Consider the following 14,468-nt stretch of genomic DNA (forward strand, 5'->3'; position numbering starts at 1 on the left):
TAAGACTAGATTGAGCTATTGAAAGATAGGATAATAGGAATAAAGCACAGGTCGGAATATAGCTGAAAAATCACATTGGAGATATTTTCGAATTGCTCTTGTCCCTTACATAGAGGAAGAGCCAAGCAAAGGGATTGGGTAGCGAGCAAATAGCGTAACACCCCCTCCTCCTCTCTGTTGAGAATTGCGTTAAAACCAAAACGAAAAGGAAGGCCCGCGGTTTAACTACATAAAAGGAGTATCTTCATTTTTGTTTTCCCCTCTACAATAAGCGAGGAAACGGTGCTGGCTGGTGTATGTGTTTAGAATGGGACACGCTGAAGGTACTGACATTTTTATTCCCCTGCATCTCTAGGCTCGGCATCAATCCGTGCTCTCTATGCTCCTTTGGTCTTCACCCTAGCCACAAGCGTGTTTTCTCTAACCACTACTGCATGTTACTGTCCTACCACGGTCTATACATGCATTATCTATTCTACCAGCTCTGTGTTTGCAGTCACATTTTCACAAAAACGCCCGTGATGGTGGTTTAATCACGCCAGACAATTTGATTTAAAGGGGCAAAGGCAGCCATATTGGCAATGGAACGCTAGCCTAGCAACATTAGCTTAAAATCATCTCCAATGTGTGGTGTACGACATTGTAATAACAATTTCGTCCAAGCATTACATAATAATAAACTGTATTACACATTAACTTTGCAAGTGTGTTTTAGGAGCGTGTTTCCTTTCTAGCAATATCGTATTTGAGGACTGGTCCTTTGATGCCAGGTAGCTGTGGTAGGCTAATAACGCAGAAAGCTAAAAGAGCATTCACTGAAACATTTGGTCAGCGCAGTCGCCCTTATGTTGTCTGGGCTAATAGAACTGCTTGTTTACCAACATTTGGCAACAAGTTATTATTTTGTAATGTGCGTGGAGTGAATGACTGCTAATTATCATATGCCAGTTTCATCACAGTTACCCTCTGCCAGCTTTGGGCAGCCCCGTTTATAAGGAACACCATTGATAAGTCGCCTTGTGTTATTTTTTATAGCCTACGTATCTATGCTCCCATAGATACACAAAAGGTCTATGCAAAACCACATTTAATTATCTAACCATTCACTGGAAAAACCCAACCCTCCCTGAGTTCAGAGCACAATGAGCATGAGAATTTGGTTGTACATTTCAATCTGTGAACTACACACCAATGCATCTTGTCATTCAACTTGTCATCCATATTGATTTAAGATACTGATACCTTACCCAAAATAATCATGTTGTTGTTTTTTGTATTAACAGGTCCAGTCAAAGAAAAAGACAGTTAAGGATGCAGGAGCTCAACAATGGATTTCTCCTTCTCTTTCATGCAAGGGATCATGGGAAATACAATTCAGCAACCCCCTCAGCTTATTGACTCGGCAAACATCAGACAGGAAGGCACCTGTGACACTGGTAGTGACCCTGGCGAGGATGGGCCCTCATATAACACTGCCCTGGATGCTGAGTTTTCCTACCCATCATCTGCCTCAGAGGACATGCCTCAGGTTCCCAATGGCTACCCGGCTAGTTTGGGCCTTTATGAGCCACAGACCAAGTTTTCCTTGTACTCACAGTTTCCAAATGGCTCAGCGAATGGCTATGGAGCCATCCGAGGCTATGGAGAGCATGGCCTCTTACCAGGGGAGGGGACTGTCTTGAGGGGTCCTGGTCTTCAGGAGAGACCCTTGTCCCCTGTATCCCCTCCTCTGCCCACACATCACTCCCATATCCACCACCAACATCAGTCACATCACCACCACCTCCATACGCACCATGCTTCGCACTACCACACAAGCCAACCTCACATCCATCAGCACAGCTCCCCTCCACCACTTCCCTCCCAGCATCACCTGCCCCACACACCCCACATCATGAGCCATACTCTGCCCCCACCGCCGCCCCTGCATCTGCCTTCATCCAGTCCACCTCCTTCCCTAGTGGACAGTACCCCCTCATCTCAGCCATCCCATGCACTGGCTAATGCACCCAGTAGTGTCCTGAAGAAAACCAGCTCCCCAGAGATCAAGCTGAAAATAATTAAAACTTATCAGAATGGCAAAGAGCTCTTTGAGTCGGCGTTGTGCGGAGATCTGCTCCAAGAGCTGCAGGTACAATATATTAATTTAAGTATGATTTTTTTTTTTTTTATCTGTCTCATGGGTCTCAATGATTTCTAATGAAATATAAGTGTTTTCTGAAAGGCAAAATTTGTGCATAGAAGGTTATTTTTTGTGAAACATTAGATGATGTCTCACACTATATTCAATGCATGTGTTCACTTTTGTGCAGAAGGAGTCGCAGAAAAAGACAGCTGGTCAGATGCAGCGCAGACATGAAAGGAAAAAGGAAAAGAGGAAAAAGACCGCCAAGCTGCAGCAGCATGTTCAGCAAAATAGCTTGGACCAGTGTACAAAACACAGCGGTACAACCAGCCAGACAGAGGACACTCAACTCCTGCTCCCACAAAGAGAAGGACCCACAGCACAGCCGGGGAAGCCCCAAAAGACAGTTATCAAAGCTGAACCAAAGATGCCTAAAGCAAAGTCACAACAGGTCATTAAAGATTGAAGATTTTAATCATATTTTTATTTTGGTCTAATTAAAATGTCTTGTTTCAGGTTGTTAAAGTTCACCACCCTTCTGTGATCCAGGAAACGGGCTTCTGCAAGGAGTTTGTAATTGGAGACCTGGTGTGGTCCAAGGTTGGGACCTATCCCTGGTGGCCTTGTATGGTCTCGTCTGACCCACAGATGAAGGTTCACACCCGCATCAACACAAGAGGTGAGCTCAACATTAACAAACACATTTTAACTATGGCTTAAATTCTGTGTAATTTAGATTATTAATTTTGATTGTAATCACCTGATGTTTTTCCACAGGTCACAGGGAGTATCATGTTCAGTTTTTTGGGAGTGTAGCTGAACGTGCATGGATCCACGAGAAAAGGATTGTTACGTACCAGGGCAAGCAGCAGTTTGATGATCTTCAAGCTGAAACGCTGCGCAAAACCACAAACCAAGTGGAGAAACAAAAGGTAAATGGATTTACAACAAGAACAGATACTTTACTTATGGCATTCTGCAATGGGGTTACATAATGTTTTAATCAATAGATGTACACATTTGTTCTTTTCACACACATGATTTCTGATTACAATTAAAGATAATTGTTAATTTAAATTTAATTACAGCTCCTGAAGCCTATCCCTCAACGTGAGCGTGCACAATGGGAGGTTGGTGTAGGCCATGCTGAAGATGCCTTTAAAATGACACGGCAAGAGAGAATTGACAACTACACTTTCATCTATGTTGACCCTGATCCTAATGAAGCACCACCCTCCAAAAAACCAAACATCAAACCAGAAAAACGCACCCGGCGATCCAGTGGATCATTGAATAAAAGGGAGGACGGAGTAGTCAAGTCACCGGACCGAGAGGCAGTTCCTCGTCGACTGCAGCCTCGTAGACAGTGCAGCATTTCAAATACAGACAATAACCAATCGTCAAATGATGAGGGCAGTCAAAAGGACGAGCCAGCATCACCGAACCACAAAACCAGTTCAGATGGACAAACTCAAGAAGAATCCCCTCCACCTGTCAGAGCCTGGAAAACTGCAGCAGCGAGAAAATTGTTACCTCTCTCCATAACAATGAAAAGGTTAAATGTGGAAATTACAAAATGTGATTGGCCTCTTCTGCAGAAAAAAACGGTATCCTCCCCAAAAAAGGAAAGTGAAAAAGAGGAGCCAGTAGAGAAAGAATCCCGACAGCCAGATCTGGGCTACTGTTCTCCTGAGGTTAGTAACAGTGAGATTTTGAGTATCAATAAATCCAAGATCAAAAATGGCATCATATGAAAAAGCAAACAAACATCTGTAAAATGCTTAGTAAATAATTATTTTTTAATAGAAATTGCTAATGAAAATTTAAAGTCTTAGTTACAAATGTCTTCAGCAGGACAGCCAGGCTAAACCAGAGCCTAGTCCCGAAGAAGAGGAGGATGAAGAGGATGGCGAAGAGGCAGAGGAGGAGGCTGAGACTGATGAGAGGAGAGACTCTCCTGTGAGTCAAAGTGAAGAAGGATGTGCACAACCAAGCTCCTCCCCCGGGTCTCCCCCCAGCAGTCCCCATGGTCAGTACATTCCAGTGACGCCCTCCCATATGTGTTTTTATGACTAATCCTAATTTTAAAATTATGTTTATTAAAAAAATTGTTGAGAATTTCTTTGTTTGTGAATTAGGTTCTCAGGAGAGAAAGCTACAGAGACGGTCAGTAAGAAGCAGATCTGAGTCAGAGAGAGGCAGTGATGTTGTCCCTAAGAAGAAAACAAAAAAGGAACAGGTAATTTATTATACAAATGCCATCAATAATAATCTAAATGCCATCAATAATAATCTAAAATTATTATGTTACAAATATACATGTCTTTACAGGCTGAGATGGCCCCAGAGACAACTCAGAAAACTGGTTCCCAAAAAGGTAGCTCGTTGCAAAAATCCTGTGTAAATATATTGATATTTCAGAAAACTTACTGCTGCTAATGCTTCTCATGTCATTGTAGGAGCGAGTGAGATCTCGGATGCGTGTAAGCCCCTAAAGAAAAGAAGCCGAGCATCTACAGATGTTGAAATCACTTCCTCTCAGTACAGAGACACTTCAGACTCAGATTCCAGAGGCCTGAGTGATCCCCAGGTATCATCGATCTTTCATTATAAAGTAATTCTTAAAAATATGCAATATAAAATAGAAATAACATTGACTCATTGATTCAGGGATTGTTTGGTAAGAGCCTTGATAGTCCAGCTGCAGCAGATGCTGATGCTTCAGACACTCAGTCGGTGGATTCTGGTTTATCTCGACAGGACAGCAGCACAGGGAAAAGTGACACGGTCTGCCAGGTTAGTCCTTCAGGAAACCATCTCAGTTGTAAGTTTTGCAGACCAGTTTAAAGTTAATATGTGTATGTTTGTGTAGATCTGTGAAGTCTATGGAGAGGGCCTTGTTGTTTGTGAAGGTGACTGCAACAGACACTTTCACTTAGAGTGCCTCGGTTTGACGTCTTTACCTGAAGGCAGGTTCACCTGTTCAGAATGCAAAAATGGTGTGTAACCTCGTATGATCTTAACAAAAGTCTAATAAAATGTTTTGATTATTTAATGTTACATATATACTTATCTATTTTTTCCAGGCAATCACCCTTGTTTCAGTTGTAAAACGGCAGGGTCAGAGGTCACTCGCTGCTCGGTGACTGGATGTGGCTGTTACTATCACATGGACTGTGTTCGGAAGCTGCCTGGGACCACCAACAGTCAAGAGGGGGGCTTCTGCTGCCCTCAGCACTGCTGTTCCACCTGCTGCCTGGAGAGAGACATGCACCGAGCCACCAAAGGTACTATATACACAGTATTTCAGAGGGGCTTTGTTATTTGCACTCTAACACATAACAATTATTGTCTGTCCAGGTCGTCTGATGCGTTGTATCCGCTGTCCTGTTGCCTACCACACTGGAGATAGCTGTGTGGCTGCAGGGAGTGTGGTCCTCACCCATCACATTATGATCTGCAGCAGCCACAGCAGCACCAAGAAGAATGGCCTCCTCACTTCACCTGTCAATGTGGGCTGGTGCTTCCTGTGTGATAGAGGTAAGCTATCCTCAACTACTGGAATATACTAAAATAATAAATGTTTTCAAATTATGTAATAGCACCTAAATGCACAGGCTGTTACACTGCTCTCTACCTAAATGTCTCCCGTATCCATATGCCATTTACCTATTAAACTAAAGTTGAGTGAACTGTTGAGCCTCTTTGTGTCAACGATAAGTTGTTTTACCATTCTTTTGTTTGCTGAAGAGTATGAGAGGCTGTGTGTGTTCATTCCTTCTCATTTCTGATTTTTGGATACTTTTGAGTTTGACTGTGGCTCACCTCCGTCTCTTCCTGTGTGTCTTGTGTAGGGCTGTTAGTGCAAGACCTTACTGACACCATATTAAGTTCATATGCCTATAAGTCCCACTACCTTCTGACTGAGTCAAATCGTGCTGAGTTGAAATTACCTATGATTCCCTCTCCTTCGTCAGCTACCAAAAAGAATATTGGGAAAGGTAACTCAACAGTTTTCTCTTATTTGCCCAACTGGCCTGTGTTTGTTGTGCCTGCTCTGTTCAGTTTTTCTTTTTTACTTTATGTCTAATGTGCTCCCATAATAACCCAGTATTTGCAAAGCAAAATTCTAAAGTTTCAAGGTTCCTTGATACTTTGATGGAACATTGGCATGATGCAAGAATGTTTTTCACATTGTCCTATGCAATGGCCTTAAAAGGCTGTGTTTTCAAAGCACAAAGACACATTCTTAGCTTTAAAAATACCAAAAAGCTGCCATTGTTTGACAGATAACAATCATTTGTTAAAAGTCATTCTTGCATGACACTTAATATGAAGATGATTCAAGCACTGCATTGATCTAGCTGTGAATCACGAGCTCTTGTTGGTGACAAAGTGACAAACGCTTAGCTGTAATGATTCTTCTTTAGTGGAGATGTCTTTCTGATGGGGGTCCCGTAATTGGCATTGCTCTTTCTGTAGCACTGGTCTGGTTCTGCCTGTCTGCTTTGTGGAGCTTATTGCAGCTAGAAGTGCTTTGCTTCGTTGCCTCGTACCGGGCCTTGTTTGTTGTCCAATCCCACTCCCTTTATCACAGCAAGCTTTTTTCCCTTGCCTTTTTTATATTTGGTAACAACTTTTAAAGCTTTGACCTGACTTGAATGGAACTTTTTTAACCATATCTATTTTACAATGGGTCACAAAGGAACAGTCACTATTATGACCAAAATCTGAAGAAAATTAAAATATTTTTTTCCCTATATGATTCCATACAAGCAGGTCTGTGTAGAATATGTGATGGACAAAATTGCATGTCTGCTTTTTGCCAATAATTTGTTATTCCTATTTTAACCTCTGGCTTTATCCCTGTGCTGCTGCATGAACCCATAGGCTGGCCTCACTACAGTGCTCTGAATCTGATTGTCAGACATATACTGTATTTCTGTTGTACACAATAAGGCTTTTTCAGCTCTGCGGGCCTACCATGCAGCAAAGCTGTTTACAGAAACTGTCAACGTGTCAGTCTGTTCATTGCAGCAAACGCCCAAACATTGAATGCACAGTTTAAACACCTTTTATTGTTTTTCAGCATTGTCATGTCTGCAAATAAGATTCAGAGGATTTTACGTTTTAGGTGCATTGCCTAATCATGCACTCCTTTCTTTGCATTTCCTTTCCCCACCATGCATGCACACTTGCACACACGCACATGCATAATCTTGTGCACATATACACACACACACACGCACACATAAAAACACACACACACATATTAACACACTTACACAACTGTAGGGGGCAAGTTGCTGTGCTGTGACTCTTGTCCGGCCTCCTTCCACCCGGAGTGTTTGGAGATGGAGCTGCCAGACGGGCCGTGGTCTTGCAGTGACTGCAAAGCCGGGAGGAAACCTCATTACAAACAAATTGTCTGGGTCAAACTGGGTAATTACAGGTATGTACAGTTTACCCCATACAAATAATTTTATTAGATCAATCTTAAAGTGCCTATGACAGGTTAGACTACTCATTTTACTAAAACACAATTCATTATATTTAAGACTTCTGCAAAAAACATCCACACTCATTTTCCATTTTTTTTGCCTTAAATATACACAGAAATTATTATCTGACAAATATAAATCTAAGGAAATGCCTTTATTTTGTTGAAATAATGATAAAGAAAAAAATTGTTTTTTTCTTGTAGATTGGGCCTAACCTTTAGACAGAATTCTCCCGAGTGTGATGTCATCAGATTGCTATTTGAGTCATCTAACGTTACTTAAATTTAATAGTTCTAGTCCCACCAAATTAAGTCAAAATCAGAGAATCATAAAAATCTGTCATACGCAATTTAAGAGACTTTTTGATTAGTTAATATCAATATAATTTATGTTTTTATGGTTTATAGTAACTGTTATTTATTCAAATTATAAATGTGTGTTGTGTTATTATTTATTATTTAACAAAAGTCTTTCATTTATTGAAGATGGTGGCCAGCTGAGATTTGCAATCCTCGCTTGGTGCCATCAAACATTCAGAGCCTTCGTCATGACATTGGGGACTTCCCAGTCTTCTTCTTTGGCTCTCATGACTACTACTGGATCAATCAGGGGCGTGTGTTTCCTTATGTAGATAATGATAAGAACTTTGTCACTGGTCAGATCAACGTCAATAAAACATTTAAGAAAGGTAATGCTACCATTTTACTTTCGACACAATTGTTTTATTTTGCTGTGCCTATAAATCATAATTTCTATGTTCTTCAGCTCTTGAAGAAGCAGCGCGGAGATTTCAAGAACTTAAGGCTCAAAGAGAGAGCAGAGAAGCCTTAGAGCAGGAACGCAACTCTCGCAAACCCCCACCATACAAGTTTATCAAGGTAATACAATGTAGTGTATAATTACTAGATGTAGCTAGTAGTACATTCAGTTTACTATATTTATTATAAAAATCATATTCTTTGTTATGTTTAGTCGAATAAACCTGTGGGCAAAGTCCAGATGCATGTAGCAGATTTGTCGGAAGTTCCCCGGTGTAACTGCAAGCCCACTGATGAGCACCCGTGTGGTCTGGACTCCCAGTGTCTGAACCGTATGCTGCAGTATGAGTGTCACCCACAGGTCAGTGTCTCTTGTCTGTTCTGGAGCCAAAATTAAAACTAAAGCTAAGCTAACTAAAGCTTGGGGTGTTGTACAGGTGTGTCCTGCAGGTGAGAGCTGTGAGAACCAGTGCTTCTCTAAGCGTATGTATGCAGAGACAGAAGTGTTTAAGACTGAGGTCTGTGGCTGGGGCCTACGAACCAATCAGGCTCTGAGAAAGGTATGATTTACATTGATTTATTTTACAATTTTTATTGGAAATTACAGATTTATATTTTAAACCTGCATGAAAGAAGTGTAGATCTATACTTAACTTTTATTAACTTTATTTTCCAGTATGCCTTGTATTGGAGGTCAGTTAATGTTATTTAGATTGGTGTAGTTAGAACCTTAATACCATGCACATTATTGCATGTAGTTTGTAGCTCTTCTTTAGCTGATCAGTTTCTCTTGTAGGATTTTTGTATTTTACTGTACGCATACTGTAGAGCTGTGTAATGAATACTGTATATAATGATTACTAACTCCTGTTTCCTCCTGTTTAAGGGTGACTTTGTGACAGAATATGTTGGAGAGGTGATTGACTCTGAGGAATGCCAACAGCGAATCAAACAAGCTCATGAAAATCATGTGACCAACTTCTACATGCTCACCCTCACCAAGGTAATCTATACTCTCCCACGATGACCTGTATATGTAGGTCTTCTGCCCATATAAAATTGTCAACAATGGATGAATGTTAAAGTTATAATTCTACTGATAGAGCTACTTGTAATCTTTTTTATTATTGTTTTATTTTTGCTGCAGGATCGTGTGATCGATGCAGGCCCAAAAGGAAACTCGTCTCGCTTTATGAACCACAGCTGCAGCCCGAACTGTGAAACTCAGAAATGGACAGTAAATGGAGATGTGCGCATTGGGCTCTTTGCTCTTTGTGATATTGAAGCTGGTGAGTAAAGTCTTTTGCTATTGAGTCATATATGTGGACACATCACATGTTGTAGATGTGTAATCCTCTGCCTGATGTGTCTGCAGGAACAGAGCTGACTTTCAATTATAACCTACACTGCGTCGGGAACAGGAGGACATCATGTCACTGTGGATCAGACAACTGTTCTGGATACCTCGGGGTGCAACCAACAGTGAGAGCCATTTAACATTAAACAATGTAAACTTGTTAAAGGAGTATCATGTCACTTTTCTCGGGATCTGCTACCTGCTTGTCTCCATGAAGATGTCATGACATTGCAGTTGTTTTTTACTGCTTAAAAATACCTTAAAAACATGTATTTTTACCATGAGCAAGGTTGATTCTCCATAGAACTGACTTTTAACTTGGCCTGGTGGTGTCACCTGCTTGTCTCGAGATACATGGGTTTAATGTCATAAGTTGGAACATTGCAGGCAACATCTCCATCCAAAAAACACTCTGGAGGACTCACCACCAGAATATTTACATAGTGCACCTTATAATACATTTTTTCAGTGTGATATAATGTGTGGTATTTTATGTATTTCTTCACCAGAGTGCTCTAGTTTTGGAAAAAGAGGAGAAAGCAAAAAATTCCAAGTTAAAACCCAAGAAGCGGAAGCTGCGACTTGAGGGAAAGCAGTCCCATGAGTACTCATGTTTCTGTTGTGGAGAAGCCGGGGAGCTTGTCATGTGTGATCGCAAGGACTGTCCCAAAGCCTACCATCTCCTGTGTCTCAGCCTCACCAAGCCACCATACGGTCAGAATAACACACCAGATTCCTCTATGTGTCCATGCAATATAAATACAAGAAAAGATCCATCTAAAGGAGACATATTTTGCAAAATCATCTTTTAAGACCTTTAATCATGTTATAACATTTTTCTCCCTCAGTAACTCACTCAAAGTTATATCTCATTCATGTTTCTGCAATCTTCATAATCATTTTAGGTTCTAATTTCATTTTTCACCTACCTCTTACATTCCTTTTTTTCTTAAACTGATACACGTGACATGAGCAGAGTTGCATATTCATATGGCAACATTTTTGAAAGAGAAACTGTTGCTTACTACAGTGAGCTGTAGCTAACTGTATGCGAGTCTGTCAGCACAGTTTAAGTAGCACTGCTCTTTTTTGTAATGATATTTATGGTAATTGAGGAGGTGGAAATCCACTCTGCATGTATAATCCAGATGTCAACAAACATGTTTCTATCATTAAATTGTTTCAGATTCATTTTGCTATTTAAAATGTGTAAAATAATAATTTATGTGTGTCCTTGATCATATAGCAATAACAATGAATTAAACCTTTTTTTTTTACAAATAGTCCTGTGAAAATGTGTGTGTGCAGGGCGGTGGGAGTGTCCGTGGCACGACTGCAGCGTGTGTGGGTCTCCAGCCTCTTCATTGTGTGAGTTCTGCCCTCGATCTTTCTGCCCGGAGCATGAAGCAGGGTCCCTCACAGTCTCCTCACTGGAGGAGCGTCTTTGTTGCTCCAATCACAACCCTTTGAACCCCCTGAGCAGCTCCCCCAGGCCCACCCAGCACCCCCTTCTGCCCCACAGCCACACCAGAGTCAAGGAGGAGCCCAATACGGAGTCTGGCCAGCATGACTCAAAGTGACTTTGATTTTCCTTATACCTCATGTTATGTGTGCTCCTGCTGGCTACAACCGTCCTATCTTCCTTCCAATCTGAAGAACAGAACAGATTTCAAAAGTTTCGGCGCATTTCAGATCAGTAAACACCTTTTCAGTGCTGTGGAGAGGGCAGAGTGATTGGATTGTTGGTGTGGGACCCTAGCAGGCATCATTGGCGCTGTATACCTCCTCCTTTGCTATGACGTTCTCTGCAGCTCACCAGTGCCCTTTGAAGGGCCCAGAATTCTACATTACATTTATTTTATATTTTTACAGTGGTGGGACATAACTTGTCAGCATACCTTTTATCAACAATGAGAAAAGGAATTGGATTTAAGAAAGTTAGAACGTTAGTTTGATCAGCTGAAAAGCCTGCCTTTCTCTGTTTCCAACATGACCAATGATCACTCCTGACACCATCTGTCTTCATGTTGAGCTTTTCCCCAAAAGAAAAAAAAGTAAGGGGGAAAAGCTTCAGGACCACTCTACATTCCAACTCCTGGTTTGAATATACTTATGAGTATAGATGAATATAATTATATACAGTATCTATGTTTGTTAATGTTTACAGACAGATTCTCTCACTTCATCTCAGTGAGTGGTGTATTACGTTTGTTTTGGTGTTAAGCATTACACAGACCGCCTTGTGAAAATAATCATAATAAGGTGAAATATTATGGTATATAGTGTAATGTTTTGACATTACAGGAGTTCTTGTGACTTTTATTTTGCCAGTTTCACTAGCCATTGCATTTTGTACATACTGTAATTGGCTCATATTAGTGTAAAATACTAGGATTGGAAGGCGGAGCCGCTGTGTCTTTTTAAAACAAATCCTTTTCATTTCCACCATACATTTAACTGATAGTACCATTGTAGACTGAAGGGCCCAGATAGTGAAAACTGGTGCTGTCAAAGTATTGTTAATGAGCATAAAGGATCACACGATTCTGGCTGCACTAAAACTACTGCTCACATGCACTCCCATTCAGTAACTGTGTGTACTGTGACTGCTTTATTTTCTTTTTCCCTTTCTAATTCGCCATACTTTTCTGAATAGCACTTTCACACTGCTTGATACTGAACACCTAGATAGGTCATGCTTATACAGATATATAACATAGGTGTTTAAAATGGATACCTCTTCTTCATGTCGGGACTTAAACTGTGGTGTTACCGGTTTCTCTTGACCAGGAGCGTGCTGGGCGCTAGGCGTGGTACTGGGAAAAGTGGCCTAAGCTTTTTGGGACTGGTGGTCTGATGATGTGTTACAGGAAAGATGAGCCCTTGATGTTTGCAGACAGTGACTGAGGAACTTCTTTTGAACTAGGTTGGGCTTTATACAGACACAAGTCAGTATCGTGTACAAAGGCAAACTTATGTACAGTGTTTTTATCGCTCATCTGTCAAATCAAAATCTTTTGTATTCAATGCACCGTCTTTTGTACCATTTTTTCAGACACTAGTGCAGTAATCTGTCTCTTATCTCCATTAAGGTGTAAGTGACACTATTTAAAATGGTGAGTTTTACATAATCTATATGTAGTCATACAGTTCTCCGTTTTGTATAATTGGTGTAAGGACTCCACCACCATTTCGTATAAGGTGCTGCTCATGTATTTTGGTTTAATCTTTGGTATTCAAAGCAGTTCAATGTAGGAATGTAGATTTTTAATTTTTTTTGGTTTGATACAAATTTGTACAATTTAGGATTCACTCTTTGACTCATTATCTGACAAACAAGTGTTTGCCTTGTCAATTAAATGGCACTATTTGGTGTCCTCTTCTGCCCTAAAACAGTGTTTAAACCGAACTATTAAAATGTTTAGTTTTGAATAAAGAAGGGTAGTGGCTTAGGAACTGAAAAATGTGCCACATATCTGAACCAATGGAGGCACTACGGTGGAAAGAATCATAGACTACCGTAAGCAGCTACTTCGGTTTAACTTAATATTAGCAGAAGTGGACACTTCTGTACTAAAACAGTAACTTCAAAATATCATTTTGACTGTTCTTTTCTGTTTTGTAGTTCTTTTCGCTTGGGCGAATTTTGAAGGCACTTTTATGTTACATAAAGAAATGTTGTGTTAAACAACTAAACTTGAATTTTTATTTTTTTTTAGAGCTGACGTCATTGCAGTCATGTTTGTGATTAGCATTTCAAAACAATGCCTCACTGGTAGCTTTAGTTTGTTTTTGATCTGCTTAATTTCATTTATGTTTGCCATATTAAACATGCCAACATTTTACTTTTGGACAAAGCTTCTGCAATACCCGACAGCCTTTTTTGTTTTGTCTGCACACACAACTTGGTGCCACTCTAAGGTCCATCACAGTTGATGCAACAGCAGTATTGTTATGCCTATTTTACACTTAACTTCTGTTACTGTGTTGTGAATGATTTGTTGGTTTATTATTGTTATAGTGCCCAGACATGTTTTTGAAAATAGTGCATGTTTAGTCTGATTTAAGTGTCCCTTATGCAACCTGAAGGTTTTCTAAATGCCCAAGGTTTTACTCAATTCGCATTTTTATAGTCACTTAAAGAGCAGCCCCATTGTCAAAGCAGGGCATGTTTCAGTTCACTGTGATGTCTTTCTGTGCAATGTTCAAACCTGTCTTTACGTTTGTCATGCTGTCGGCAGAGGAATAGTGTTGAAATAATAAATAAACATCTTTATAAGCACCTATCTCTTTTACTTATGGTAAAATAACTTACAGTAACTGGGATCATATTTATCTCTTGGTGTTGCTTCAATTTAAACGTGGATGAACACAAAACATGTTGCATACGTACTGTTTAACCTGTGTTAAAGCATACTGCATATTGTTGAAATCTTGTAAATAGTTTGCATTGAACTTGCATAGGATCATGTTACTGTGCGCGTGCTCTTTTGCCTGTACAATTCTGCTTAATGTGTGTGAGTGTTGCAGCGACACTCTTTTTGTACATTACTGTCTTTTTATTTGAAGATATTGATTCTGTCTTTTTTCATTCTAAAGTGAGTTTGAAGAGTTCAGACATGCCTGAAGTTTGACTTTAATAAAGGTGTACTCTGTCTCAGTGAAACTTGTCCTGGGCCAAATTTACACCACATAACATTTTATAAAACAGTATTCCAATTCTCTGT

General features: G+C 40.3%; 1 protein-coding gene across 4 annotated transcripts; it reads left to right on the forward strand.

The window, feature by feature from the left end:
- Positions 1–6: 6 nt before the first annotated feature.
- On the forward strand, positions 7–14,023 carry nsd3 (nuclear receptor binding SET domain protein 3). Of its 4 annotated transcripts, none has more exons than XM_055162175.1 (25): positions 7–323; positions 1,284–2,131; positions 2,313–2,576; positions 2,642–2,804; positions 2,903–3,057; positions 3,214–3,819; positions 3,977–4,154; positions 4,264–4,364; positions 4,457–4,502; positions 4,585–4,715; positions 4,796–4,921; positions 4,998–5,124; positions 5,212–5,412; positions 5,486–5,665; positions 5,980–6,126; positions 7,421–7,577; positions 8,112–8,314; positions 8,392–8,504; positions 8,599–8,745; positions 8,822–8,944; positions 9,271–9,387; positions 9,532–9,673; positions 9,760–9,866; positions 10,251–10,455; positions 11,050–14,023. In XM_055162175.1, exons 2-25 carry the CDS (start codon positions 1,328–1,330, stop codon positions 11,319–11,321), a joined length of 4,815 nt encoding a protein of 1,604 aa, XP_055018150.1. In that variant the 5' UTR covers positions 7–323; positions 1,284–1,327; the 3' UTR covers positions 11,322–14,023. The 4 variants fall into 4 exon arrangements, with proteins under 4 accessions (XP_055018150.1, XP_055018152.1, XP_055018151.1 ...); XM_055162177.1 differs by having other exon boundaries at positions 6,103–6,126; XM_055162176.1 differs by having other exon boundaries at positions 3,980–4,154.
- Positions 14,024–14,468: the final 445 nt, after the last annotated feature.

The sequence above is a fragment of the Boleophthalmus pectinirostris genome, unplaced genomic scaffold, assembly GCF_026225935.1.
Source record: "Boleophthalmus pectinirostris isolate CB_2022bp ecotype Guang Dong unplaced genomic scaffold, ASM2622593v1 HiC_scaffold_4, whole genome shotgun sequence".
NCBI classification, from domain to species: Eukaryota; Metazoa; Chordata; class Actinopteri; order Gobiiformes; family Gobiidae; genus Boleophthalmus; species Boleophthalmus pectinirostris.